Source organism: Macrobrachium rosenbergii, chromosome 24, assembly GCF_040412425.1.
Source record: "Macrobrachium rosenbergii isolate ZJJX-2024 chromosome 24, ASM4041242v1, whole genome shotgun sequence".
Taxonomy (NCBI): domain Eukaryota; kingdom Metazoa; phylum Arthropoda; class Malacostraca; order Decapoda; family Palaemonidae; genus Macrobrachium; species Macrobrachium rosenbergii.
The window spans coordinates 17,740,334-17,767,549 of record NC_089764.1 but is presented as its reverse complement, the minus strand read 5'-3'; the positions used below and the strand labels follow the sequence as shown (position 1 = coordinate 17,767,549).

The 27,216-nt window shown below is 44.4% G+C and overlaps 1 protein-coding gene across 4 annotated transcripts in view; it reads left to right on the top strand.

Moving 5' to 3' along the window:
- The window catches only part of LOC136851897 (uncharacterized), a 28,463-nt gene extending 2,947 nt beyond the window's left edge, over positions 1 to 25,516 (top strand). For 2 of the 4 annotated variants that reach the window (XM_067126236.1, XM_067126237.1), the window contains exons 2-3: positions 12,269 to 12,450; positions 22,655 to 25,516. In XM_067126236.1, coding sequence (XP_066982337.1) covers positions 23,208 to 24,935 — 1,728 coding nt within the window. In that variant the 5' untranslated portion in view covers positions 12,269 to 12,450; positions 22,655 to 23,207 and the 3' untranslated portion in view covers positions 24,936 to 25,516. Of the gene's footprint in view, positions 1 to 5,799; positions 5,959 to 12,268; positions 12,451 to 22,654 lie in introns of those variants that run through there. The other 2 variants (XM_067126239.1, XM_067126240.1) reach the window with 2 other exon arrangements.
- The last annotated feature ends 1,700 nt before the right edge of the window (positions 25,517 to 27,216 follow it).

Sequence of the window (27,216 nt, the reverse complement as noted above, 5' to 3'; positions counted from 1 at the left end):
CATGCTCCGCCATCCTAGGCCATACCATCTATGATGGTAACCTCCACCGTGCCCCATATGACGGTTCTGGCTCCTGCTGCTCCTGTGGTCTCTGACGTCCAGGCTGCTGTTGCTGTTCCACCTGCCCTGGCTGTTCCAACTGTTGGTGTCACTGCTCCCATCACTGATGTTCCTGCTGCTCGGGCAGCTCCTGCCACTCCTGTTGCCCTGGTTGCCCTGGCCGCTCCTGTGATGTCTGTAGCTCCCTCTTGGATGGGGGATTTGACCGCCATCCTGAAGAAGGTGACGAAGAGGAAGGCGAAGAAGAGGTCTCATAAGGTGTTGTCGTCATTGTTTTCATATCTTCATTTTCATTGTCGTCGTCTGCTACCTCCTCCCCTTCACCTTCTGAGGCTCGTTAGCCAAAGAAGAAGGCTGTCTCTCCCCCCTCCATCTAAGAAGTCCCACCCTGGGACTTCTAAGGGGCTGCCTCCCTCCACATGGGAAGCAGTGGGATCTCTCGTTGGCTCTTCCCAGCCCTCAGTTGCAGGAACTGGATCCCTCACCTCACCAGGGTCTAGCGTTTCGGGAGACAGGAAGGAAGTCGCCTGTTCAGTCTTCTTCTCATGAGGTTTCAGCCTTGAAGAAGACTGGGGCACGTCTAGAGGACAGCGCAAGTTCTTGCCAGCCAGCCTCGCATTTGACTCTGGCCAGTCCCTGATCACGTTCATGTGATCAGCCTGGCTTGGTCGAGTCAATCGCTTGGCTTGGCTCAAGCGAACCGCTACGCTCTCCTTGGGACAGCACTTCACCGAGGCGTAAGCGCTCTCCTGGACCCGTATTGCCGTCACCGCCGCGGGTTGGTGACCGTTCACAGTCCACCCCTCCTGCTGGTTGTGCTGGCAGGATCAGTGGGAGTACCCGATCCCTCACCTGTCCCCTCAACCTCCTGGGGTTTTACTGGGAGGCCCAAGTTGGACGGGGGGAACTCTGGAGACCTCTCTCCCCAGAGTTCCACTACGAAGGCTTACATTTCTGGCTTGGTTCTCAGATCGTGCCAGTCATACTCTCAAGTGGTGCAGGAAGGATCTAAGGGGTCTGGTGAGGTTCTCCCTGCTGCGGGGAAAGCGCATTGGGAGGACTGCTCCCTGGAAGGACTCAAGGGTCCTCTTCCTCAGGGTGCGGGCACCCCTGAGATACAGAGGACCTTTGCAGAGATCATTGCACTGATTCGTCAGCACAATGATCTTGGGGAAGGGGCTGCGGCCTTTTCTGTGGATCGTCCTTCTCGCCTTGAATCCTTTTGGAGTTCAAAGAAGGAACCCAAGGTTTCGGTGGCTGCCGTGGTCCTCGCTTGCTGTGGGGGTTCTCAACCAAGTTAATAATCTTGTCTGGGCAGAATTTGCTTCAGTCAAACCGCTCGGACAAGCTTCTTCCCCCTCCCCTGCCTCGACAGAAGCACTTCTATACGCCCTCAGAGGGATTCTTGCCGACCAAGCAGGTTGACCTGAACCTGGTTCACCTGGGTCCGGGTCTCTCACTTCAGCACCTTACTTTGGAATGAGTCTCCCTATCTCAGGACAGTGAGCCTGGAGGCTACCACCATGGCAGCCATCCAGGCAGTCTCTTGGCTGGATCTGTGGTTGTTCACAGTATCCAAAGTGGCTGCCTCCTCAGGTACTATCATTCCTGGGGAGGACTCAGCTTTCGGGAGACTGTGCCAGTCTGGAGGTAGGGCCATTTCCTACTTTGCCTACCAGATGGCAAACCTGTGGGCAAACCTGGTGCTGAAGAGAAGGGATGCTGTCCTGTCTCGGGTCGCCAGGTCTGTTGCTCCCAAGTTGGCAACAACCCTAAGGAATGGACCGTTGCTGGGTTCTGCCTCTCTCTTCCCTAGGGAGTTGGTAGATGCTGCGATGTACAAGCGTCGGGCTGAAGACAGTGACCACCTTGTCCATCAGGCAGTGGCCAAGACCTCTGGGTCTTTGTGCACCACTGCGGCCCAACCTTTGGGGTCAAGTTAGCACGAAGGATTGCACACTCAGGCAAGAAGTGTAGGCCATGCTGACCAAGGTTGCTGTGAAAGTTGTGTCAGATCGGTTCCCAGGATAGAGAAAGTTTCGTGGGGTTGGAAACTGGTCATAGACCCCCTCTTCCTTGAACCGATTTGTTCTCCAGACTCGGTTCATGATGGAGCCGGCATGCTCCGTACTCGCCTCCATCAGGGAGAATGACTATACCCATCCATCCTTCTTCCCGCAAGTACCTTCTCTTTATCCTCGGGGAGATGGTGATCCAGTTCAGGGCACTCTGTTTCGGGTTCTCGACCGCTCATCATGTTCATGTGAGTTTACTCTGGTGTCAGCTTGGGCCCATTCACATGGGATATGTCTGTTGAGGTATCTCCATAATTGGCTTGTCCTGGCGAGCTCCCACTCGCAGTTGCTTCAGGACAGGGATCGACTCTTCAAGTTTTGCCGCGATCTAGGGATTATAGTAAATCTCTAGAAGCCCGTTCTTAACCCCAAGCAGAGGATAAAGTACCTGGGCATGCTGATAGATACAGTGGCAGCAAGAGTCTTTCCCTCCAACTCTCGTATCAGCAGGTTCAGGAAGGCAGCACAGCTCTTCCTGTCTCAACTGGAACAGCCAGCTCGACAATGGCAAGTCATCATCAGTCACCTGTCGTCGTTGGAGAAGCTGGCCCTTCATGGGCATCTTCATCTTCATTTCCCTCAGTGGAGACTGAAGGAATACTGGTCCCAGTCTCGAGACCCTCAATCCTTTTTCATCCCTCTTTCAAGGGAAGTGAGAGAGGATCTAGACTGGTGGTTAGACGACAAGAACCTCTTAACAGGAGTATGCCTGCATACTCTCCGGACATGCTTCTGTTCTCGGACACATCGACCGAGGGATGGGGCGCACACCTAAAGGAGTTGCTGACTTAGGAGTGTGGAATCGAGATGACAAGCACCTTCATATCAACATCCTGGAACTCAAGGCAGCCTTTCTGGCCCTTCAAGAGTTTCAGGATCGAGTGATGGGACACTGTGGTGTTGATAATCGACAACACCACGGTAGTGGCATATGTCAACAAGCACGGGGTCTCGTATCCCTCTCACTTCACCAGTTGACAATGCAGGTGCACGAGTGGGCTGTGGCTCACTCGGTAGAACTGTCAGCCAGATACATTCCAGGCAAGAGGAATGTAGTGGCAGACAAGCTCAGTCACCAGAATCAAGTGGTAGGGACTGAGTGGTCCCTTCACTCGGACAGCACAGAGAGGTTGTTCAATCTGTGGGGGCATCCAGTCATAGATCCGTTCACCACCCGGCACAACAGAAAACTTCAGGTCTTCTGTTCAATCATGCCGAACCCATGGGCCACTGTGGAGGATGCCTTTCAACACCTGTGGGACAACCTCGACATGTATGCCTTCCCTCTGTTTTGTCTGATTCACAGGGTAATCAGCCAGTTGTTGATCACCCCAAATCTCAGGATGATTCTGGTGGCTCCCAAATGGCTGCAGGCTGTTTGGTATCCTGATCTGCTAGCTCTGCACTCCAAGGCACCGAGAGAGATTCCTTCCTGGCCCAACCTGCTGTGTCAACCCCATGTAGAGTGGTACCACTAGGCATTGCAGTCCCTGTGTCTTCACGGCTGGCGGTTATCCAACATCTCTTGCGAGTGAGAGGCTTTTTGCGCCATGCAGCAACAGAGATGGCCGGATACCTCGGAGAGTCCTCTGCAGTGGTATACCAAGGAAAGTGGGACGTTTTCTGTGGTTGGTGTTGGAGTTTCTATTCAGTAGGTTGCAGACTTTGTCGTCTTCCTTCACCAAGAGAAGCTTCTCTCCGTTTCAGCTCAAGATCATCTTCCTGCTTGCCCTGGCATCAGCGAAGAGAATAGGAGACTTTCCTTCAGCGTTAAACACTTGAGTGGATGGGGATCATCTCCAGCCTGAGTGTCGACAACTCTTCGTTAGCACTGGCTCGTCCAAGAACTCAATTTCTTTCTGGCTTCTTGAGACAATCAGGAGAGCGTACTCTGCTGCTGGTGAAGACGACACTGGTACCTTCTGCCCAAGAGCTCACTAAGTCAGGGGCATTGGTCCAACTCTCAGATTCCGGAAGAACCTGTCAGTTTCTCAGGTATTGAAAGCAGGGGTGTGGTCTTGACAGACCTCTTTCACCTCGTACCTTCGGGACATTGCCCACAAGTCCTTGGATGCTTTTTCCTTTGGACCTGTAGTGGCTGCTCAACAAGTTGTGTAGCTTACCTGGCTCCTCTAACAGGACAGGGTTGCATCTTGCGTAAGATGTTCAGTTGTGGATGCGGGAATAAATGCTAAAGTGACTGGTCTCTCCTTCTTCTACTTCCCTCTTACCCTTCATCTCTTCCTTTGGGCAGAGAGTGACGGGCCGTTATGTGCTGGATCTGGCAGTCGATGCAGGTAAGCCTATGCTTTGAGCTTCTGTTCTGTTTTTCCCTTCCAGTATTATAGAAGCAAGCCTGCTCCTTCCTCTAGCAAGGGTAGGAAGGAGATGCTGACAATAAGACAAACCTAATGCTTGTATTTGCCTTACTGTCTCTGACCTTTTAGGTTCATCCTAGCCCTTTTTTTTATGAGGCTACGTTTACTTCCCTCATGCAAAAAGGCCCAAAGTCTGACGATCATGCATTACCACACCCCAATCAATTTGTCAGAGGCGGGTCTCTCTTCCTCGCTCTATTGACCAGGAAGAGAATCCCAGGTGTGGCAAACTCCAGTCAGTTCATGAGACTCACTCAGATTCCTCCTTCAAACTAGTGAGTCTTCCTAATGTAAAGGACTGATGGATTGTACATCGTGTAGGAACAAATCACATTTTTTTAAAGTAAATTGTATTTTTCCTAACTATACGAACCTGAGGTTCTTTACATTACACTTTCACGCCCACCTCATGCCACCCCTCAATCTGACACCTGGGCCGAAAGGCAAATTGGAATGTTTACATCCGGGCAGACGGCACTCCTGCCTAACGGATGGTAGTTAACTGCCTAACCACCTTGTTTGAAAGTTCAACGGCCGTTTCCAGCTGCACTGTAAGTAATTCCTAATGTAAAGGACCTCAGGTTTGTATAGTTAGGAAAAATACAATTTACTTTTAAAAATTGTGATGTATGGAAGTTTATAGCAAAAGACATACCTATACCCCCAGTTCTTCTGTGACTTTTAATTTCTGTAATGAAGGAAGTAGGTTAAGCTTCTTTTGTGATTATCTCAAAGGAACAATGCAAACTGGTCAAGGGCAGCATGGGATAGGTTGAAATAGAAGTAAACTAACATGCCTAACGTATAGGCTAGATGTAAGATACTGCTATATTTTGTGAGGTGCTCAATAGCCCAGTAATATTTCCTGGGGTATTGCTCAGTAGCAACAGAAATTTCATGTTCAGTTTGTTAATGTCACTGCATTTCTTCTTGACGCTGGTATATTTTTCCTTTAAACTTTACAGTCCTGTGCTTTTCACTCGTAGACTGATTGGTCTGTTTATCATTGGGAGATTTTTACAACTATTGTTATTTAAATTGAACATACTTTCACATGGAACAAAGCAAAGGACCATATACTTTTATAGGAATCTTGCACTAAATAGAAACTCCACTTAGGTAAATTGATTAAAAGTACACGATAATGAAGTAGAAGTGTACACATTAAGCATTTCTTAAGAACTATGAAAATACATACTTTTATAAATATTAAAGTTTTATGCATATAATATAACATCAGATAAAAACATAAATAAATAAAGTACAGGAACTTTACTCTTGATCAGGGAACACAAGCCCAGTGTTGAAAGGCTATGATACAGAGGCTATGGCTATGGCTTTGCACAGGATTCAAGATTATTACGAACACATGGTAGAGGAACTGAACACAGTTAAGCAGAACATTTGGGTGGAGCTGATGTTGAGGACCAACCTGAAGAGACTCAGTACTGTATTATTTTATGCTTTTAAATTACAATTGTAGTTATGACAGTTGGCTACAGTATTAACCTAATCCCTTTTAACCGTTAAGTGGAGTATTTACACATATTTCTTACTATTAATCACTAGTATACACTATGCCCTAACTATTCTACCATTCCATACTACTGTACATGTGTGTAGTATGTTAGTAAAAACTGGAGTTTTAGGGAATGGTTCAAGAAGCTCATCTAAGGGAAGTCTTTTGCCTCAGTCTTGTCTTACCCATATCCCATATAAACGTTTAAATCCATTATCCGTTTTTTATTCAGTGTAAGGGCCAATTGGAAGGGCAACATAGTGCCTATACCTAGCTCAGGGTATAGGAAATGGAAACAGATGGGAAATGAAGAAGTAAATCTTGCTCAGAGAAAGCAATGGCAGCACACTTTTACATAACTGAACATTCAAATTTTTGGAAAATTGAAACAAGAACGTAATTTCCATATCAGATAGTAGAAAGAAAGAAATGGCTTTTGAATAAAGCGCTTCAAGGATTACTGGTTTATGCAGAGTAAATGTTAGAATAGGTGACTTGGTGGGTGTTGCAGTATCGCTGTACTTGATTACTTTATAGTGGAGACTGGAGATGAACTGGAGCAAGAGAAGGGGTAAGTATGAAATTATTGATCGGATAAGTTATCTGTAATTCAGTCCCACTGTGCAGGATGAAAAAGAATAAGCTCTCATGATGTGGATAATTGTGCCAAGAATGGATTGATAAGGCCACCATTAATGTTAATAATTTGGGTGAAGACAAAATGACAATTAAAAACTAAACAAAACATCTAGTATTAGGAGCAGACCTGTTAATTTGATGTGATTACCCCAAGGTAACAGAATATGAGAATTACATTGTTGCCAAATACACTGTATTTGGGTTAAAGAGGAGATAGAATTTCATGAAGTAAAAGTCATTCAAGACTAGGTGTAAATATCAGAGGAGGTCTGGCATGTGGTAAAAGAAACATGAAGAATTTAATTATTGACACTGCAATGGTCAGAAGACAAGGTAGACTGGAAGAGTTCATTGATGAAGAGAAAGAAAGTAGGTGAGGCATCAAAACCTGAAAAACTCCACCAGAAGTGTAGAAAGGAACAGATATTGCACTATCAGTATTACTATTATTGATGCAAAAAGACTTCACAGTTACATATGTGAAAGAGTAAATTTCAAATGTCAGTTAAAATTACCCTCTACCCAAGGGAGCTTTTGAAATCCCTCTCTGCTCCTGTTAGCAATGTTATTGGAGTTGATCGAATCTAAGGTGAGAATAAGGACAATGTTGATGATGGGACAGAAAGCAGTAAATTTTGACTTATATTTTTTAGAACATGAAAAAGATCCCCTAACTTTGAGGGTTATAAGAAAATTACCTCTTCCCTCAAACTTTTCCGCATTCTTTTACCCCATTTAAAGTTTTTTTTACTACCTTAATTTCATATTTCTTTTTAGGGAAAAAACAGTTGATGTACATTTTGTGCACTTTATATTTTGTTCATGAGACTTACCTGTCAGATATATATATAGCTGTAATCTCGAAGGTCCGACAGAATTTCAAATTTCGCGGCACACGCAGTGGCCGATCAGGTGGTTAGTACACATTCCGCCGCTGGCGCGGGCATCAGGAACCATTCCCATTTTCTATTCAGATTTTCTCTGTCGCTGGACTGTCAACATCTGTTGTCAGTTCCTCCGCCATTTGGATTTCAATATTTTGTCACTTGAGTATTTTGGTTGTTTTTGGTATCGACTTGGATCTGTCACTTGGTATACGCTTTTCTGGACCGTTTTTTGAATTTGCCTTTGACTTTTCTCTATAAGATGTCTTCCTCTAGCTATCGTGTCTGTAGCTTGGGTGGTTGTAAGGTGAGGCTATCGAAGGCTTCGGTAGACCCTCACACTTTATGTATGAAATGTAGGGGTATGGAATGTTCTGTGGACAATCGTTGCAATGAATGTGAGGGATTATCTGATGGGGAATGGAAGAAGTACGAATCCTATATGCGTAAATTGGAGCATGATAGGTTGAGGAGGTCTTCCTCCAGGAGTGCTTCTGTAGACAGACGGTCAGGGATTTCTCATGTTAGTAACCCTGTAGTTTGTAGTCCTAACCCTTTAGTGTTGCCTTCGGGCCCTGAGGTTGTTGCAGAAAGTAATACTCTGGCTCTCGTTCTTGAGTCTATTCGCGCTCTTGAAAATAAAGTGAATGCCCTGCAAGCGCAAAGTGTAGTGTGTGTTAATCCCCCTAGTGTTGTGGAGGGGGCGTCAGATCGACCCTATAATGCTTCTAGGCCTGGACCTCTGCCGAACTCCCAAGACCCGGGAGAGGGCATGTCGAAGTCGCATGAAGGTTACGGGACTCCCCTCCGATCTGACGTCCCTTCGGCAGGTCCTGTTGACTCCAACCAGGCTGCCAGGGATTGTGCTCGGGCACGCATCCATAAGGATTGCTTCTCGTCCTCCGACACGTCCTCCCCTTGTCGGGGTTGGAGCGCTCGGTTGATCTCTCGCCATCTCAAGAGAAGCTTGAGAGGAGAGGACGCTTCACGTCCTCTTCCTCTAGACGTTTTACGCTTGTCCCCTGAAAGTTTCGAGGAAGTCCCTCAACAGAAGAAGTTTCGTCATGCAACGGATGTTGACGCTGCTCGTCATCCCAGTCGCGCTAAGGCTGGAGCTCTTTCCCCGGTGAGAAAGAAGAAGACTTCTCCTCTCCACTCTCCTTCTCGCAAATTCAGCCCGTCTTCCAGGAGAGCTGTTTCTCCAACTTGCCAGATTTTGTTGGGTATGCAACAGCAGCTGGATTCTCTTATGGATCGTAGAAAGGACAGACCTCGTCGTAAAGATTTGCATCTGCCCGTTAAGAAGTCCAGGCCTTCTCCCTCACCTCCCGCTTCGTCGTCTTTGTCTGCTAGTTCTCCTGAAGCTTCTGGTCTTGCTCCTAAGGAAGGCTTTAAGGAGCTTCCTTCTCACTTTGAAGATTTAGACGTCTCTCCAGATACGCGCCAGGTTCGAGTGTCTCGCGCTCCGCACGCTTCACGCACGCCTCGCCTTGAGTCTCGGCGCGCTTCCACCCAGGACGCTTCGCGCGCGCCACATCGTGAAGCTCCTTCCGTGTCCGGTCACGGAGCTGCGTGCGCTTCCCGCCAGGACGCGCCTCGCTCTCCTCGCGTTATCTCTTCGCGCCCTGCTAACGTTGACTCCACACCTGCAGTTTTTCATGATGATCAATGTAGAAAATCGCAACTGATCCCCTCACAGTCCGTCGTTTATTTGGGGATTCAGATGAATTAGCGGCTTTTCTAGCGTCTCCATCGCTAGAACGGCAGTTTCAATGTTGCGAAAAAGTCTCGGTCTTCTTGGAGAAGGAAACAAGCTCGGTGAGGGAATGGATGAGTCTGCTGGGGACCATTTCCTCGCTGGAGAAGTTTGTTTCTCTGGGAAGACTGCATCTCAGAGCTCTTCAGTTCTTTCTGCTGGAGAACTGGAAAAACAAGGAAGACTTGGAAGAAGAATTGAGGATCCTTCCTTCCATAAAAGACTCCCTCAAGTGGTGGCTCGATCCTGTGAAGTTGGGAAAAGGGATCTCTCAAGCTTCTGAGCCCCGACCTAGTGTTGTTTTCCGACGCATCATTGGCGGGTTGGGAGCAACACTGGGGGAAAAGAAGTGTCAGGAACCTGGAAAGGGCAACAGGTGTCCTGGCACATCAACATCAAAGAGTTGGCGGCAATTTTCCTAGCCCTCCAATTCTTCAAGTCTCAAGTTGCCAATCGCGTTGTTCAAGTAAACTTGGACAACACTACGGCGTTGGCTTACCTCAAGAAACAGGGCGGAACACACTCTCGTTCCCTGTTCGGCCTTGCGAGAGAAATTCTCCTCTGGGCTCAAGCTCGCAACATTTCAATCCTCACAAGGTTTGTTGCAGGGGTAGAAAATGTTCGAGCAGACCTACTCAGTTGTCGCCACCAACTTCTACCGACGGAGTGGACCCTTCATCAGGAGGTTTGCCAAGACCTTTGGAATCTTTGGGGTCGCATCCTCTCGTGGATCTCTTCGCGACCTCAAGAACGGCGAGGCTTCCCTCTACTGCTCCCCTGTTCTCGACCCGGCGCAGTGGCAATAGATGCCCTTCTCTGGGATTGACGGGGATGGACGTTTATGCCTTTCCTCCGTTCAAAATTCTGGGAGAAGTGATTCGCAAGTTCTCGGCCTCTCAAGGTACAAGGATGACGCTCATCGCCCCGTTTTGGCCTTCGAACCACTGGTTCTCGGAAATTCTCTTCTGGTTAGTGGACGTTCCCAGATCCCTACCTATGAGAGCAGATCTGCTCAGACAACCCCACTTCGCGAGATACCATCAAAACCTCCCCGCTCTGAACCTGACTGCATTCAGACTATCGAGAAATTGGTCAGAGCGAGGGGGTTTTCTGGCCGAGTGGCACGGGCCATCGCTAGAGCCAGAAGAGCTTCCTCCATCAGAGTTTATCAAGCGAAGTGGGCAACCTTCAGGGGTTGGTGCAGAAAGAAGGGGTTTTCCTCTTCCTCGACCACTGTGAGCCAAATAGCTGATTTCCTTCTCTTTTTGAGAGAAAAGCTCAAGTTGGCAGTTCCAACTATCAAAGGATATCGGAGCATGCTTTCTTCTGTTTTCCGACACAGAGGACTGGATTTGTCTAATAATAAGGACCTTCACGATCTCTTGAGATCTTTCGAAACGTCCAAGGTTCCCCGGCCTATTCCTCCTACTTGGAATTTGGATGTTGTCCTCAAGTTTTTAATGACCAGTCCTTTTGAGCCTCTTCAATCAGCATCTCTAAGGGATGTTACTAGAAAGACGGTCTTCCTCATTGCTCTGGCGACGGCGAAGAGAGTGAGCGAAGTTCAGGCTTTCAGCCGTCATGTGGGCTTCAAGGGACACAATGCTGTCTGCTCTTTATCCCCTACATTCTTGGCTAAGAACGAAAGGCCTTCTAACCCTTGGCCTAAATTTTTTTAAATTAAAGGTTTGACAGACCTTGTTGGACAGGACCCTGAGAGAGTTCTTTGTCCTGTTAGAGCTCTAAGGTATTACCTTAGAAGAACTCAGGACCTTCGTGGTCCCTCGGACAATTTATGGTGTTCGGTGAGACAACCTGTTAATCCCATGTCGAAGAATGCACTAGCATTCTTCATTAGGAATGTCATTAAGGAGGCACATTCTTGTTGTGACGACTCCAACTTTAAGTTGTTGAGAGTCAACGCCCATGAGGTTAGGGCGGTCGCTACCTCCATGGCGTTTCAGAAAAATATGGCGCTCAGTGACATTCTCAGTGCCACATTTTGGCGAAGTGAATCGGTGTTTGCCTCACACTACTTAAGAGATGTAAAGGTAGCATACGAAAATTGCTTTTCTCTGGGACCATACATTGCTGCTGCTACAACCTTGGGGTCAGGGGGTAGCTCTGCTCCCATCCTTTAATCCTGTTTAGGAGAGGTTTTTAATTGTGTTTTTATTGTGTTTCTTATGGTTGTTGGGTCGAATGATGGAGACAATCTTCCCAATCTTTTCTGACTGACGTCTTAGTGCTGGTTAGGTGGTTGGTATGCTCGTTTGTCCTTGTTGTATGGTCTATGGTCTAGTCACATTGTGGTCACGCCCCCGTTGACAGATCATCTAGCAGTCGCCAGCTTTATAGGTCACTACCTCGCTGGGGTCTCTAGGAAAGCAGAAGCAGACTAGGGTGACAGTAACCACTCAGTCAGCTATGCTATCAGGTAAGGAACCAAAATAATTTTACCTTTAAATTTGTTTTCCCTTATTCTTAGCTGTCTCTACCCCCCTCCAAAGGTGGTATTCAGCTATATATATATCTGACAGGTAAGTCTCATGAACAAAATGATATTTTTATAATAAAATAAAGTTTGTTCATACTTACCTGGCAGATATATATATTCATATTGCCCTCCCTCCTCCCCTCAGGAGACAGTGGTGTTAGAAAATCTGAATAGAAAATGGGAATGGTTCTGATGCCCGCGCCCCAGCGGCGGGAATGTGTACTAACCACCTGATCGGCCACTCGTGCAGCCGCGAAATTTGAAATTCTGTCGGACCTTCGGAGATTACAGCTATATATATATCTGCCAGGTAAGTATGAACAAACTTTATTTTATTATAAAAATATCATTTTCCAGCTCAAATGTAAATTGAGAAGCATTCACTTGATACTGATGGTCAGATTTAATAGTTATTCTGATAGTTATCAGTTTTGTATTAACAAACTTTTTTCTTCCTCAGGTATTGTGGGTCTGGATTTTATATTCCCGTGAATTGAGGGGTCAGAGTTGTCCTGAGGACATGGCAAAGCATGGCTGAAAGGCAGCTTGTAGTGACAAGCTGTTTTCTTAGGACATCTTAACTGTGGAGGGAAACTATTCAGGTGCATCACTTGGCACGACTTTTCTTGGATAATATTTGAGGTAAAATCCAGTTTTATATAAGTAACTTACCAAGTAATTACATAGTTATGAGCTTTCTACCTACGGCAGCCTAAAAATTCAAAATTCACAGTAGCGTTAGCATTTTTTTGGCGTAGGTACATGCTTGCCCTGCCCACTATCAGGGACCGGGAGGAACAACGTAGCAGAGAGCTTCAATTTGTTTTCTGCTGGCTCCCAATTAACATCAGTGGTTTTTCCTGCAGTTTACAGTACTTCATCATTTTTTGGATGTTTTTTGAGTTTCTTGGTGAAGTACTCTTCATTCGTTGTAGCCATCAAGCCTTAGCTATTGTGTTAGCTCTCGTTAACGTTAATTATAGCAGGTTTTCAAGATGTCTGATTCTAGCTCTTCAAGCATAAGATTGTTCCTATACAATATACAAACCATCGATCCTTTACGCAAAGAATTACTTACAGCAGAGCTGGAAACAGCTGTTGAACTTTCAGACAAGGTGGTTAGGCAGTTAATTACCCTCCGTTAGGCGGGTGTCCCGCCCACCTGGCTGTAAACATTCCAACTTGCTTTCGGTCGTCGTGCAGAGCAGATATGTGTTTCTTCGCTGTCTGCCCTGACTGTCGCATGTGTATCAGTTAACCATTTATGCTAGACGTAGATGCTTGTAACCTTGTAAGCCACATCTCATGGTAACATGCTTAAGGGAAGACTGCACTACATCTCCCACTGCTAGTAAAACTATGTGTACCACTACTAACTGCCTTAGTGATTACAAACCGATCCATTGAGGGCGCCTCTTCAACTTCTTCAGGAGACACTTTGTCAGGGGTTTCAGGAAGCGCTGTCATGTTAAGGTGTTTGAACATGGCAACGAAGGTGGTGCAGTAGGGCTGCATGAGCTCATTAATGGCATTAGAAACATTTGTGGCCCTTTCTTCATTACCATCCCATGTCTTTATCATTGTCTGCAGCTGCCTAGCTTTCTTAAGAAATTTGTACAGAACATGAAATCCTTCAAAATCACGGTCCATTGGTGGGATAGAGAGGGCGATGAGGTCTTCTCCAATAAAGGCTATTGCAAGGTTTCTACCGTCTTCAAATTCCTTCTCAATGAAGGCGATTGCACTTGAAGTCACACCATAACAAGCTGCTACTTCTCCGTGACTTTTGCCTTCACATAACATTACAATAATGTCCGCCCTCTCCTCAAGCGTCATGATCTCCCTCTGGCGCTTAGGCTCTTCGCCAGAAGCCTTAGAAGGAGTAGGTCATTTAGGAGGCATCCTAGGGCACGATTCCTAAAAATATGCTTAGTCCATAGTACCCTACATAAAACGCACAACCGAGAGATAGCAGTGAACTGAGATGCTTGGTCATTTGCCGATTATCAGTAAATAAGTACGTAGGTACCAATACACATACGTATAACATAGATGTTTTGTTGTAGGATGATTGTTAAATATTATGTACATAAAGTGTTTTAGGATGATATGAAGTACATAGAGCATAAAATACGCAGGATGACGGGACTGGCAGGGAACGTGTTTACGTACGTCTGCGAAGTGTACATACTAAGTATATTTTTGTGACTGCTGTAAATACATTTTTATGATGAAAAAAGATTTACTAATTTTCAGATATTACATTACTGTAATAATATTAATTTAAACACAGCAAAACTTGAAGAACATGTATTTTTTTCCTTAAAAGGTGCTTTAAACAAGCCAGCGAATGGCAGAGAAAGAAAATGTGTCCTGGGATGCTGTATACCCAGGCGCAATGATACTTGACATGTCATTGGTTGTCATCTGCAAAGCAGCCAATCCAGGAGTGCCATTCATTTTCCTTGGCACTCATTGACTGTGCACTGTAGGGGCTTTCAATAGTTACAGTTAGATCAGGATGTTGGAACAAGTTTGAAGGTTCTTAAATAAAACCCTGATTTTCCTTGACCTAATTTACTTGTCTTAATATTACAGTGGTCTGTGACCTTCAACCTTAGGTCTACCTAACTCAGCCTATACTAACTTAGCCTAACTTAATACTATAGCTCATAAAAACTTATTCTACATCAGTACCTAATTTATTTGTCTTAATATTACAGTGGTCTGTGACCTTCAACCTTAGGTCTACCTAACTTAGCCTAACTTAATACTATAGCTCATCAAAACTTATTCTACATCAGTCTTAATCCTACAGAAAAAACACCAAAATACTTCATTTGGATACAGTATCAACCAAATAATGTATACACAAAAGATATTAAATTAATAGTATGGTGCAAATTATGTACCTTAATATGCACACTTGAAAGATAAATCTTTGTCTAATCTACTTGGAACTGTCCGGCATTGGTTTAGTATATAACTTCACTGTCAGTCTGATCACAATTTGATTCATTTCACAATGGTTTTGCAATGTCCTGGGCATACTTCTACAACAATCACTTTATAGTGTTTTTGCAGTGTCATTTCCTACTGGGAAATTTGAATAAATCAGACTCTACGTTCCCAACACATATTTTAAAACAATTTATAATAAAGTTCACACAACTGAGTTGCACACTGAGTTTTCCATATTTCTAACAGAAATGTTCAGCAAAACAACAGTTTTAATCATATGTCCCATTACCCAGTTAATGACCACATAAGAGCAATTTACAGATAATACTTGCTGCGAAGCATGGCAAGCATTCAACTATGGGGCATCCAGGCAGAGGGGAGTCCACTCTGCCCTACCACTCTGAAGCAAACTGCAAGTAGAAAAAAAAAAAACATAACTTCAACCCCTCAAGCATTTACGAACAAAAACATAATAAAATAGAAAAAACAAATTTATGAATTCATACCAACCAAAATACTGCCACAACACTTGGCAGTAATTGGTTGGATCCTCAATCCCATCTCACGGGAGATGGAATTATGGGAGCCTGCATGATCGCTCCTCAGCCAGTTCTCTGCATAGTACGTAGCATTTTCTCTTTGGGTGTAATTGTGGATCTCTGTGTATCAGTTTTAATCTTTCTGCATCAGTGCTAATCCTGCCCTAAAATGCCTCCTAAAAAAGAGCCCTTCTCCCTCTAAGGCTCATGACAAAGAGCCTAAACACAAGAAAGCGTTCATGAAGCTCGATGAGAAGGTAAAACTTCTTGATATGTTGAAGGAAGGGAAAAGTCACGATGTGATAGGCCGCCATTTTAATGTCAGTGAAAGTATGGTTAGGTACATGAAGAAAGAGGTCGAGATACGTAAGACTGTAAGTATGGGCTTCTTCAGTAGTGCAAAAACAGTTGCAACAGTGTGGGATAAGACAGTCGTTAAGATGAAATCTGCACTGGCGTTTTGGATAAAGGACAGGCCATAGGAAGAACATCATTTGCGAAAAACCGCAACAACTATACCAGCGGTATTCGACTGCTACATAAAGCTACGACATACAGGCAGAGGAAGGCGGCAACAGACAGGCACAGAAAGGCGATGATGAAGGGGAATTAGAATTCCTAGGCTTCAATGAACTTGCACCAGAAGAAGAAGAAGAAGAAGAAGAGGAGGAGGAGGAAGAGCCACAAGCAGGACCATCATCAGCTCCTCAAGGCTTCCAGGCCAGCAAGGGTTGGTTCCACCAGTTCCAGAAGCGGTTCCACCTAAAGTCTGTATCTCTGCATGGGGAAGCAGCATCCGCAGATACGGGAGCCACTGCGAAATATCTGGAGACCTTCAAGAAACTCATAACGGAGAAGGGCTATCATCCAGAACAGGTGTTCAATATGGACAAGACTGGCCTGCTCTGGAAAAAGATGCCATTCCTGACATACCTCATGAATGATGAAGCTGAGTTGCCTTTTACAAGTTCCATGGAATTACTCTACGGGCTGGTATAGAGCCTTCCTCGACTAGAGATTCCTTGATTTCTCAAGTAGTGAAAGCAACTGATGCACAATACTTTGGTGAATTGGGAGCATTGAGTCTGCTCACCTGGAGAAGCTACAAACAAGTTCCCCATAAAGTCCTCTTCGTATGCAGAGGCCAGGGCCTCGAAGAAGACAGGGGCACGTCAAGAGGACAGCCCGAATCCAGGTCCGAGAGTGCACGATTGCTCTCTCTGGTCAGCCCTCATCCTCGTTCGTGTGAATGAGCCTGCTTACCTGGGGATAGCTTCCATGCACATTTGTGTGAACCCTTTCGCTCTCTTCGGGACAGCTCCGCCCTCATTCACATGAGCAGGTTCTCTCTCCTAGACCCATGCAGTGTCGTCACTGCAGGTTGACGATCTTTTACAGCTTTCCTCTCCTGTCAGGGCTTCTGCTCTGGCAGGTCAGAGAAAGGTGCTCGGCCCCTCTCACCTGTCCCCTCAACGTCCTGGGGTTACACCAGGAGCCGCAAGTCGGGCAGAAGGGTTCATGATTGGGATGCCATGTCCCAACGCAGCTCTCCCACAAAAGCTTACACTACAGGTTCGATTCTAGGATGGATTGGGCCGGTTTTATGGTCAAGTGTTCAAGAGAAGGTCTGGGGGTTTTGTCAAGGCTTCTCCCTTGACAAGAGTAGTCCAGGGGTTCCGTGACCTGAATGGAAAAACTCTAGGTTTTTTTCTCAGGACATGGACACCCCTGATCTTCAGAGAACTTATACGGAGATCGTGTTGATGTTGTATTGGCGCAGTAATCTTGGGAAGGGACCATGGCTGCTTCCTTGGATTGTGGGTCTCCCAGTGAAGTTTTTGGGGACAAAGGAGAGGAACCCAAAGTGTCATTGGTTCGATCTTCTTTACATGCAAGCCATGGCCTTGAAGAAGACTTAGCACGCCTTCAGGATCGCCCACGTTCATGTCTGTGTGCACGATCGCTCTCTCCAGGAGAGCAGTCATTCACGTTCATGAGAACTGGCCTGCTCACCCGGGAATAGCCCCATGCATGTTTGCGTGATTACGTTCACTCTCCCAAACCTGTATGTCCATCATCAACATGAGTTGATGACCGCCCATGGCCTTACACACCTGTAGGGTTTGTGGCTTCCTGCAGGTATCACAAGGGTGCTAGACCCTCTCACCCATTCTCTTACCTCATCGAAGCCTTCCGAGTACCGGGTATTAGACAGTTTTTGGTTTCAAAACTGGGAACATATGCACTTCCATCCTTTCCAAACACAATAACATATACCCCAGATTCGGTCTGTGGACTGAACCATTGCATACTCGAGTGGTAGAGAGATCACAGGAAGCCTGTGGAGATTTTTCCCCAGGGATTATCCATGACTTTTGCAGTTTACAATCCAAGGAAGAAACTTAGCTTCCCTGTGAACTGTTTGTCAACCATCAAAGCTTTTTGGGAAACCAAATTCGATGGAGTCGTCATGGTCGCAACTTGCCAAAGTGGGTTTTTAGCCATGTGAATTTTCTCTTATATGACCAGGACAATTCACTCAGGTTTCTCTTGTCGTACAGGACACTTCCTCAGCCTTTGAATTGTCAGAAGAATTCCTCAATACCTTGGAGAGTCCTTAGTCGACCAAACAGATTGACCTTATGTTTGAGTCCATCGCTAACTGCTTCTCTGCAGAGGGAACTTCCATTCCACAGGGCAGTAACAATGGAATTGACTTTAATGGTAGCATTCCATACAGTCCCCTGAATGGATCTTGGTTTCATTACATGGCCAAAATCACTTCTTCCTTTTCAGGTTCTCATAGTTCAGGAAAGGAAGTCACGTTCAGGAAACTGATGTTTGGAGGTAGAACCTTCTTCTACCTAGCCCACCAGACAGCTAACCTGTCTGTGAATCTGGTGCCAAGAGGAGAGACACTGTCTTGACTCAGGTTACCAGGTTCGTCAGTCATGAGTCAGCACTGGTTCTTGGGAATGAAGCGTTACTGGGTTCCACTTCCCTCTGGCTAGTGGTAGAAGTTTGACACCTCAAGTGACAGAGGTAGGGTCAGGGATTGATCTCCATGTTCACTGGCAGTGGCCAAGACCTCAAGATCTTCGCATGATTTTACAGCTCTGCCTTCAGGCCAGACTGTTTCTTCTTCTCTGGTTCCGAGGAAGCCTCAGGCTTCTAAGGCCCCGCAGTGGTACGCCCAGTCTTCTTCTACCCTACCAGGAAGGTGCACAGCAGCACTCCTTTTAGCTCCCTGTCTGCCCTGGGAAGGGGCAAGGGTATTGAGGAAAGGGGAAGGACGTTAGGGGCAGCGTTCTTTTCAATATGTGGTCCACTTCCAAACTTCAATTCTCAGCTCATCCTCAACCTCGCCCTTAAGAAGAGGTGCAGCATTGCTGAAGATGGTACTGTTAATACTCGTTAGGATGCATATTTTCAAGTTTATATCCATCTTTGCCTGGGGACAGGAGACAACTTCTCTAATTTGCTGGAACTTGCCAGTCTCGTTCAAGTTTGAGAAACCGGATCTCACACTCGAGCAGAATACTTAGTGTCCAGACATGCGGGTGTTATGGTCTTAGTCTCATATCAGCAGGTTCAGAGAAGAGTACAGTTATTCCTGTTTTTACAGGAACAACCAACTTGACAGTGACAAGTCGTCCTTGTTCACTTGTCGCCCTATGGGAAGCCGGGCCTTCACGAGTGGCTTCACCCTCATTCCCTTCAGTGACGAATGCAGGAGTCTACTCTCCAATAAGGGACTCCCTAATCCTTTCCATTCCTCCTGTTGAGGAAGTGAATCGGGAATTAGCCTGGTGGCTAGACGACAGGAACCTCGTCAGGGTGTCACTTGACACTCCTTCCATCATGCTCCTATTCTCAGGTGCATTGACCGAGGAATGAGGCGCACACCTGGAAGCGTTACTGCTTTCAGGTAAGTGGAACCGGAACGGCAAACACCTCCACATCAATATCCTGGAATTCAAGACAGCTTCCATAGTTCTTCGAGAGTTTCAGGACCTTGGCGAGCTACTCTGTGGTGCTGAGTGTCAGTACCCCCATCACCACAAGAGTAACTTTTGTCAACAAACAGGGGGGCTACAGGTTTCCCTTCAACTCTACATGTTGGTGGTGCAGGTGTATGAGTGGACAGTTGCACACTAGGTAGAGCTGTTAGCCAGGTACATTCCGGGGAACCAGAACGTAATGGCAGATAAGCTGAGTCACCAGCTTCAGGTGACAGGGATTTGGCCCTTACACCCAGACATTACACAGGATTTTCCATTCTTTGGAACCTCCCAATGACAGATCAACACAACAGAAGCTGTCAGTGTGCTGTTCCATCGTTCCATTTCCATGGTCATTGGTGGAAACATCTCCCAACACCCATGGAACAATCTTGAGGCCTCAGAAGAGGCAATGGGATCTCTCAGTTGCTCTTCCCCTGTCTACGGACACAGGGACCGTTGTATGGGGCTCTTCAGACCCCCATGCCGCAGGAGCAACAGAGGCATGGGTCTCCATGGACACTCATGCCCCCAACACCGGTCCCCAGAAATCACCTTCCCAGGCAGTGAAGAACCTTCCACGGCTGCAAGGGCCTCCTTGGACCCCTGTGTATCAGTATTGCATGGTGTCCCACAGAGACCCATGCCACAGGAATTACAGGTGTATGAGTTCCTTGGACACCGGTCACCAGAGGTGCACGGTTCTCCACAGACACCTGTGTCACCAGAGGTACACAGTTCTCCACGGACACCTGTGTCACCAGAGGTGCACAGGGCTCACAGAGTCCCAAGGACTCCTTTGACACCAGTAAGGTCCCCTGGTCTATGGACCCAGGTCCAACCTCACCCCCCTGCATGTTCTCACATGGGAATGGTGCCAGGGTCCCAGAAAGGTGATGCAGACCCACAGGTAAGCTCACCTGGAGAAGGAGGTCTTCTGTTTAGTCTTCTTTGTCTGTAGAGGTCTTGGCCTCAAGGAAGACTACAGCGCTCGAGGAGATGAGGTTTTGTCACACTCAAGTTTGTCCCAGAACTCGTAGTGAAGACTTTTGAGTCACGTTCAGCTCCATCTAGGAACTGGTTGGCAGTGATCGTAACAAGTTACTACTGTGTCCAGTTAGAGTGCTACGGTACTATCTTCAGAGGACTCGACATCTTAGGCCTGAGTGTCAACAACTCTTCATTAGTACTTTTTCGACTGAGAGAAGTGTTCAAGAACATAATTTCTTTCTAGCCTCGTAAGGCTGTCAACGAGCGGACATGTAGCCAAGAGTTCATTCCAAGTACCTCACAAGGATAGGGACATTAGTCCATCCCTTGCACTCCAGAGGAACTGTCAGTTCTACAGGTATTAAAACAGAAAGTGGTTTAGGCTGTCCACCCTCACACCTTTCTACCTTCAAGATGTTCCCCACAGGCCCTGGGACACTTTTTCCCTGGGTCCTGTGGTGGCTGCTCAACAAGTTGTGTAGCTCACCCAGCTCCCATAGTGGACAATTTGCGTCTTGCCTAAGGTGTTCGGTGGCTAAGAGTGAATGTGAGTGGGGCTCCCTCCCTTCTCTCTTTTATCTTTCCCCTCTCGCAGAGAGAGGCGACTACGTAGCCATCCGTCACATGCTGGTCGGGCGGGCCATGCAGGTGAGCCTACATAACTGAGTACCCTGCATATATTCTTTGATAGATTAAAAGATTCAAGTCCTCCCCACTCTCTAGCAATGGGGGAGAGGGACTGACGGTAAAACGACCCATTGCTTACCTCTAGTTTTATTGTCTCCGACACTCTGGGTTCATCCAAGCTTTTTTCAAGGCAGTGCTGCTACACACACATTATTTCAAAAGGTCCAGAAATCTGACAGTTGAACACACAGTTGTTCACACTTTTGTTCAAAATGTCAGAGGCATGGTCTCCTTTCTTTTCTCTTAAAAACCAGGAATGAGGCCCAGGTGAGGCAAACTACCAGCCAGTTCAGAAGCTTACTCAGAATCCTCCTACCAAGGAAGTAAGTCCTCCATATGTAAAGACTGATGGTTTGTATATTGTGTAGGAACAAATGACAAATTTTTAAAGTAATTAGCATTTTTCCTAACTAAACAAACCTGAGGTCTTTACAGTTAAATGCCCACCTCATGCCACCCCTCATTCTGCTCCGTGGGCCAAAAGGCAAAGTGAATGCGTACCGACTGGGTGGGTGGGACTCCCATCCGTGGTTGGTAGTCAACTACACCCATTTCCACCATGTTTAAAGTTAAACAGCCAGTTTTCCAGCTGTGCTGAAGTTATTCCATACGTAAAGACCTCAGGTTTGTAGTTAGGAAAAATACAAATTACTTTAAAAATTTGTCATTTTGTTCCTTCCAGTGGGTCCATGGTGTCAAGGCACAATCAGTTGTTCTACATTCCTTTTATTCGTCTCGTCTATATGAAATAAGAAAGCACATAGCTGAGGATGTTGCATATTCTTGATTGAGGCTTGCTATGATTGATGGGTTTGTTATGAAATATCTCAGTGTTTTACAGAGACCACACCACTTTTCTTTAAACCCTGTAGTTTTTCAAATGCAGTAATTTGCCCACCACTACATGTTATCAGAAGCAATAACAACCTTACCTGGTGGTCAGTTTTCATTTAATATTGAAATTTAGCTCTTGGTTCTTCCATGGGTAATAGGTGTTAAAAAATAAGTAAAATAAAGATTATTGTATTAATGAGGCATGAAGCAGTTTTAGATATTGGTAACCCCGGCATTGTAGATAGCTTTTTCTCTGGTATATTTAGCAATTTTTATGCCTAGAAATAGTGCTATTGGAACCATTTCACTGGGTGACACAGGTCAAGCCCAGAAATAGATTTTTCCTTTGTCAAAATCCCTTTTTTATTAATTTTGGTCATAACTGGTATAATGGCAGATCTACTTATGATGTGTGCATCATAAGTAATGTTTTACTTAATGCCTACAATTGTAAGTATATTGGACATTGAAATTTGAGCTGACTAAGCAGAATAGCACTCCAGCACTTGGTTTTTTGACATTCATGGACATTTTCCTTGGTATTAGAACAATAATGTAAGATGTTACTATGATGTTGGGTTCCTTATGCTATTTTAGTTGTATACCAAGATAATAGGAGACAGCCCTTTGCTACTCAGAATTAGTCAAGTTTATGAGACTGGGTTTGATCATTGATCAATGATGGGTTTTATCATTGATCAAGGAAAAGTCAGTAACTATTTGTGACTTATTAACAGTTTGAATTATTTGTTAAATTAATGATTCTCTGTATCTCATATAATTGTTTTGTTTTAGTATGAATTCAGATTATGAAAATCTTTTGTTTTTCCTCAGATTTTAATTCATGTTGCTCAATGGACATCAGCTCACCAGCACCAGTACAAAAGGCAGAACATCCAAAATGTTTAGTGAACACCTAAAGTGCCCACATTGAAGGGGGTCAAGTGGATGTACTGTAGCACATTTCCATCGGGTGTGAAGTAGTTAATCATCAGGTTGACTCAAAAGGTCTCTAGTCAGGTGTATGGCAGGTGTTTACTCGGAAGCTCGTCATTTAATAGTCTAAAGTTTTCGTGTATACTTTGAATGCCTCAGTATTATTTAAATTTGTAATATTTGTAGAATTTATGGAGATGACAAGGCTATGGCACTTTCATGTTTAGGGTGTTTATAGATTTTTAAGTACTGTAGTGTGAAGATAGGGCAAAGACCAAGTTTGTTTGATTTCATTGTAATTCCCATGGTATCTTTTTTTGTCAGTTTATAAACCTACAGTATTAGATATTTTTGTTATTTAGTATTAATTAAAAATTTTATCAAAAAATTTGTTTTTGATATATTAAGCTGGGTCATTGTAACTTGTGTTCATCCCAGAATTTTTTAAGATATGGATTTATCTTGGAAGCCAAAAATTGGTAATACCAATGGTGTTAGTGCAGGCCAAGAGTGTCCTGTAAATATTCATGAAGGACAAAGATATCCTTCAGAGCCAGCAGGAGCTAGGACATCTATTACAAAATGTGTTGAAAAAGGTTACCCTCTGCAGCAAGGAGATAACAGAGGACTCCCATCTAAAATTGAACATTTCAGTCAAGGATATGTTTCTGTTTCAAGTGATAGCAGACAGAACAGCCCAGGAGTAAAGAGAAGAATCTCTCTCAAAAAATCCAGCAGAAGCGGCATTTGGGCTGCAGCGTTACCTAGTGATACAGAGTCAACCTCTTCAGAAAATGAGGGAGAGGAAGACTTGAATTCAGTAAATGTTGACAAAGAAAGGAATGAACATCGTAGAATGTATCTAAATGAAACGGAAAATGACGGTGATGACGAGAATAGTGACACTGTCCAGGAAGATGGTGGTGGTGATAAAGCTGACAAAGGCGACCCACCTTTTGGTGAGGTCAGAAGAGAGGTTGTTGAATCTGCATCGACTGACTGTGAAGTAAGCCCCTATTTTGCTGCTGGTTGTCAGACTAAAGAATGTTTCACTTGTAAGGTTTGTGATAAGATGATAGCTGACAGAAACATCTATAGAAATCACATTAAACAGTGCCGCTCAGAAAAGCATAAATGTCTAATTTGTTGTAGAACATATGCAAGGATGAGTTCACTGAAGGTACATATGAAAGTTGTTCACACAAATGAAAAGCCTTATCTGTGTGATATTTGTGGACAAACATTTGGATGGGCAGGAGCTTTGAATAAACATATGGCAAGCCATTCACAGTTAAAATTGTTCACATGTGAAAAGTGTGGTAAGAGTTTTGCCAATTCCTGGAATTTGAAGTCACATGCTGTTGTGCATGATGAAGAAAAGCCCTACCAATGCGAGGAATGTGGCCGCAAATTTCTTCGTCTTAATACATTACGTTACCATAAAAAAACTCACACAAATGAGCGTCCTTTTCAGTGTGATGTATGCGGAAGGACCTTCACTCAGCCTAATAGCTTAAAGACACATCAAAAAGTTCATTCAGTACATTCAAGTAATGACCCGCCTGCCGAAGAGAAGGTTAAAAAATATGGTTGTGAACTTTGTGGGCGCATGTTTGCTTTAAAAAACACTTTAAATGTGCATATGATGCGCCACAGAGGAGAGAGGCCTCATAAATGCCTCATTTGTCAAAAGAGTTTCACCCAATCAAGTACCTTGAATATTCACATGCGAACTCACACAGGGGATAAACCATACGCCTGTGACATATGTGGCATGCAATTTACCTATAATTATGCCCTCCAGAAGCATGTCTTAAAACATGGTGAGATGGGAGAAGCAGAAGGGGGAAAAGGAGATTTTGAATATGATGACGATGGTGACAATGTACAAGAAAATGCATACGATGATGAGACTATTGCTGCTAACCAAAAAGCCGTAGAAGAAATAAAACAAAAGATTCTTCAGACACTATCCAAAGCAAAAGCTGGAGGAGAAGCGGTAGAAGCAAATGGTGATGACTATAATCATGATGATTCCAACCCAAATAATGATGTTAATGAAGATAAAGTTGAGAAAACTGTTAAGACTGAAGTCCAAGAGAAAACGAAAAAAATAACGCCAAATGACTTCTTAGCTGTTTTTCAGTCTTCTTTCCAAACTTCCAATCACAGTGAGTAGACCTAGATACTATTTGTGTTTATAGGCAGTTCATATCACTGTATAGTAAGCATCATCCTCTTGAGTTTGATGTTAGGTTCCAAAACAGTATTAAATTTTGCCTGTCATGTACACTTTACACTTTATAGCACATTATTTCACAGTCAGGTGGATGGCCTTATGGATAAGTGAGGATGTTTGTCTTGCTTTAGATAGCTGTTTACCATTTGTAGCACATTTTGAAGCTATGGTATTGTTTACAGTTTTGGTAATGATTTTCTTGAGGCTGGAATATTCTTTTATCATATGTAAAACAGTATTTTGCTCACCTTATTTCTGAGATCTTATGTTCAGTTAAATAATTATTTTCAAATACAGTGTGGTGCTGTAAATAGCATATATGTGCAAGGCCAGGGCTTCTACATAGATGTGGCCTTAGGTCCTAAAAATGCCAAATTAGCCATGAGTAGTTGTTTGACCGGTATGTATACATTAGGCTGCAGTACTGTTTTGGTGTAGATCTTTTTTTGATAAGTTCTAAAATATATCCTTCAACATTTTCATCTTTCCTTGTCAGTACTTGAATAAACATGAAAAGTGATGATAAACAATGTCACTTCATCCCACTGGATCATTGACTACCATAAGGGGTGGTGGTTTTTCTTAAATATATTTTCATAACACAATGCTGTGTGCAGAAAGTGTATAGGAAGAAAAGTTTTCTTAGTAAATAAATACATAAGTTAACAATATTAATCTTAGGTATAAAATTAAAGAGTGCTTTACTGATTTCCCTTCTAGGGTGAGCATAATGCACCTAGGGTACTTGGTATTCTTGAAATTGTTAAACTTTTAAGAAATAGGCTGTATATTCATCATCTGCACACATTTTCTGTTGGTAGTTGTGGTTTGCCCTTAGTCTGTGGTCTGCTAAATAAATACTCTTTAACCCTATCCGTCTGTGTGAGGCACAACGAGGTTCTAAAAAATAAACAGTCAGTAACATGTCCTATTTCCTATTTTGAACAAGACACAAGTTTGTATTCATAACAAGATGTATTCAGATACCTCTTTCCTCAATAATATGGTTAGGATCAAGAGCCTTATAGGTCATTAGCATAAGCAGAAATCAGCATTTTTAGTAAGGTAGCCTAAGACTGTGCCTGAGAGTTTACTTTAAGGTACCATATTTAATTCCTTTTCTCGTGACTAGAATACAACTGTTATCTATTATATAGGAGCATATTCAGTGCAAGGTGTGTCAATTGCTGGCGCTCTGTAATGAGTAGTTACAGGATTATGTGTTGGTGACTGAGAGGGGAGACCCTCCCACTCACTGGTTTGGGGCCTCAGTTTACTTTGGCTGCTGTTATACTGTATCAGTATGCCTCCACTGCCAATCTGTGGTCGCAGACCTTGATTTCAGTTGCCCTGAAGCATATGCCATGTGCCTTTTCAAGCTTGCTTGATTTTGTGTATGTTGTGGATATGGCTGAGCAAGAACAAGAACAGTGTAGCTGTCCTGGGCATCCATGTAATTGCTTTATGTTGCTTGTGAATATTGACCCACATGCTTTGTTCTGTTCAGAAGTCTGTTCCAGGGATCTTCCATGCAAGGAGTGTGCTGAGTTGTCACCCTCCCAGTGGCAGAGCTTCTGCTCTAAGAAGAAGCCTAAAAAGATTATGTCAGTGGCCTGAGGGATAACACACCCACCTCCCACCAGTGATTCCTGTTGGTTATGTTTTTGCAAAGATATCTATTTCTGCTGGAACCACACTTCATTGTTCTCCATCTGCTTTGAGTTGTGTTCCCCATACATACTTGGATTCCCCTCTTAAGGCTATTGCTTCTGCACCTGCAACACCATACAGGCTTAAAAGTTCCCATCGGAGTTTCAGTAATTTGTTGCATTATAGCACTTTGTCAAGATAGCACTTTTACTTTTGCAGCAACACAGGTCTGATGACAGAACTAGGATATATGTATGTGTTGATGATGTCAAGAGTTCTTTGAGAATGGGCACAGTAAGAGATGGTTTTTTTAAACGTATGTTTCTGAACATCAGCACTGGTAGCTTGTAGTGATCTTCTCTAATTGTAAAGGAAACTGATGTGTGTAGAAATTCACAATGGTAGAGATGTTACTGATACATATCTCCTTAGATGAGACTTAAATACAGTTTATACTTATTGTGTTCAGTAGGATATGAGGGGTATCATATACAGTATATATTTGCAATATCTAGGCCAGGCCTGAAAGTAAAGGGAAGGACAGAGGAAGGAAAACTGTTATTTAAAGTAA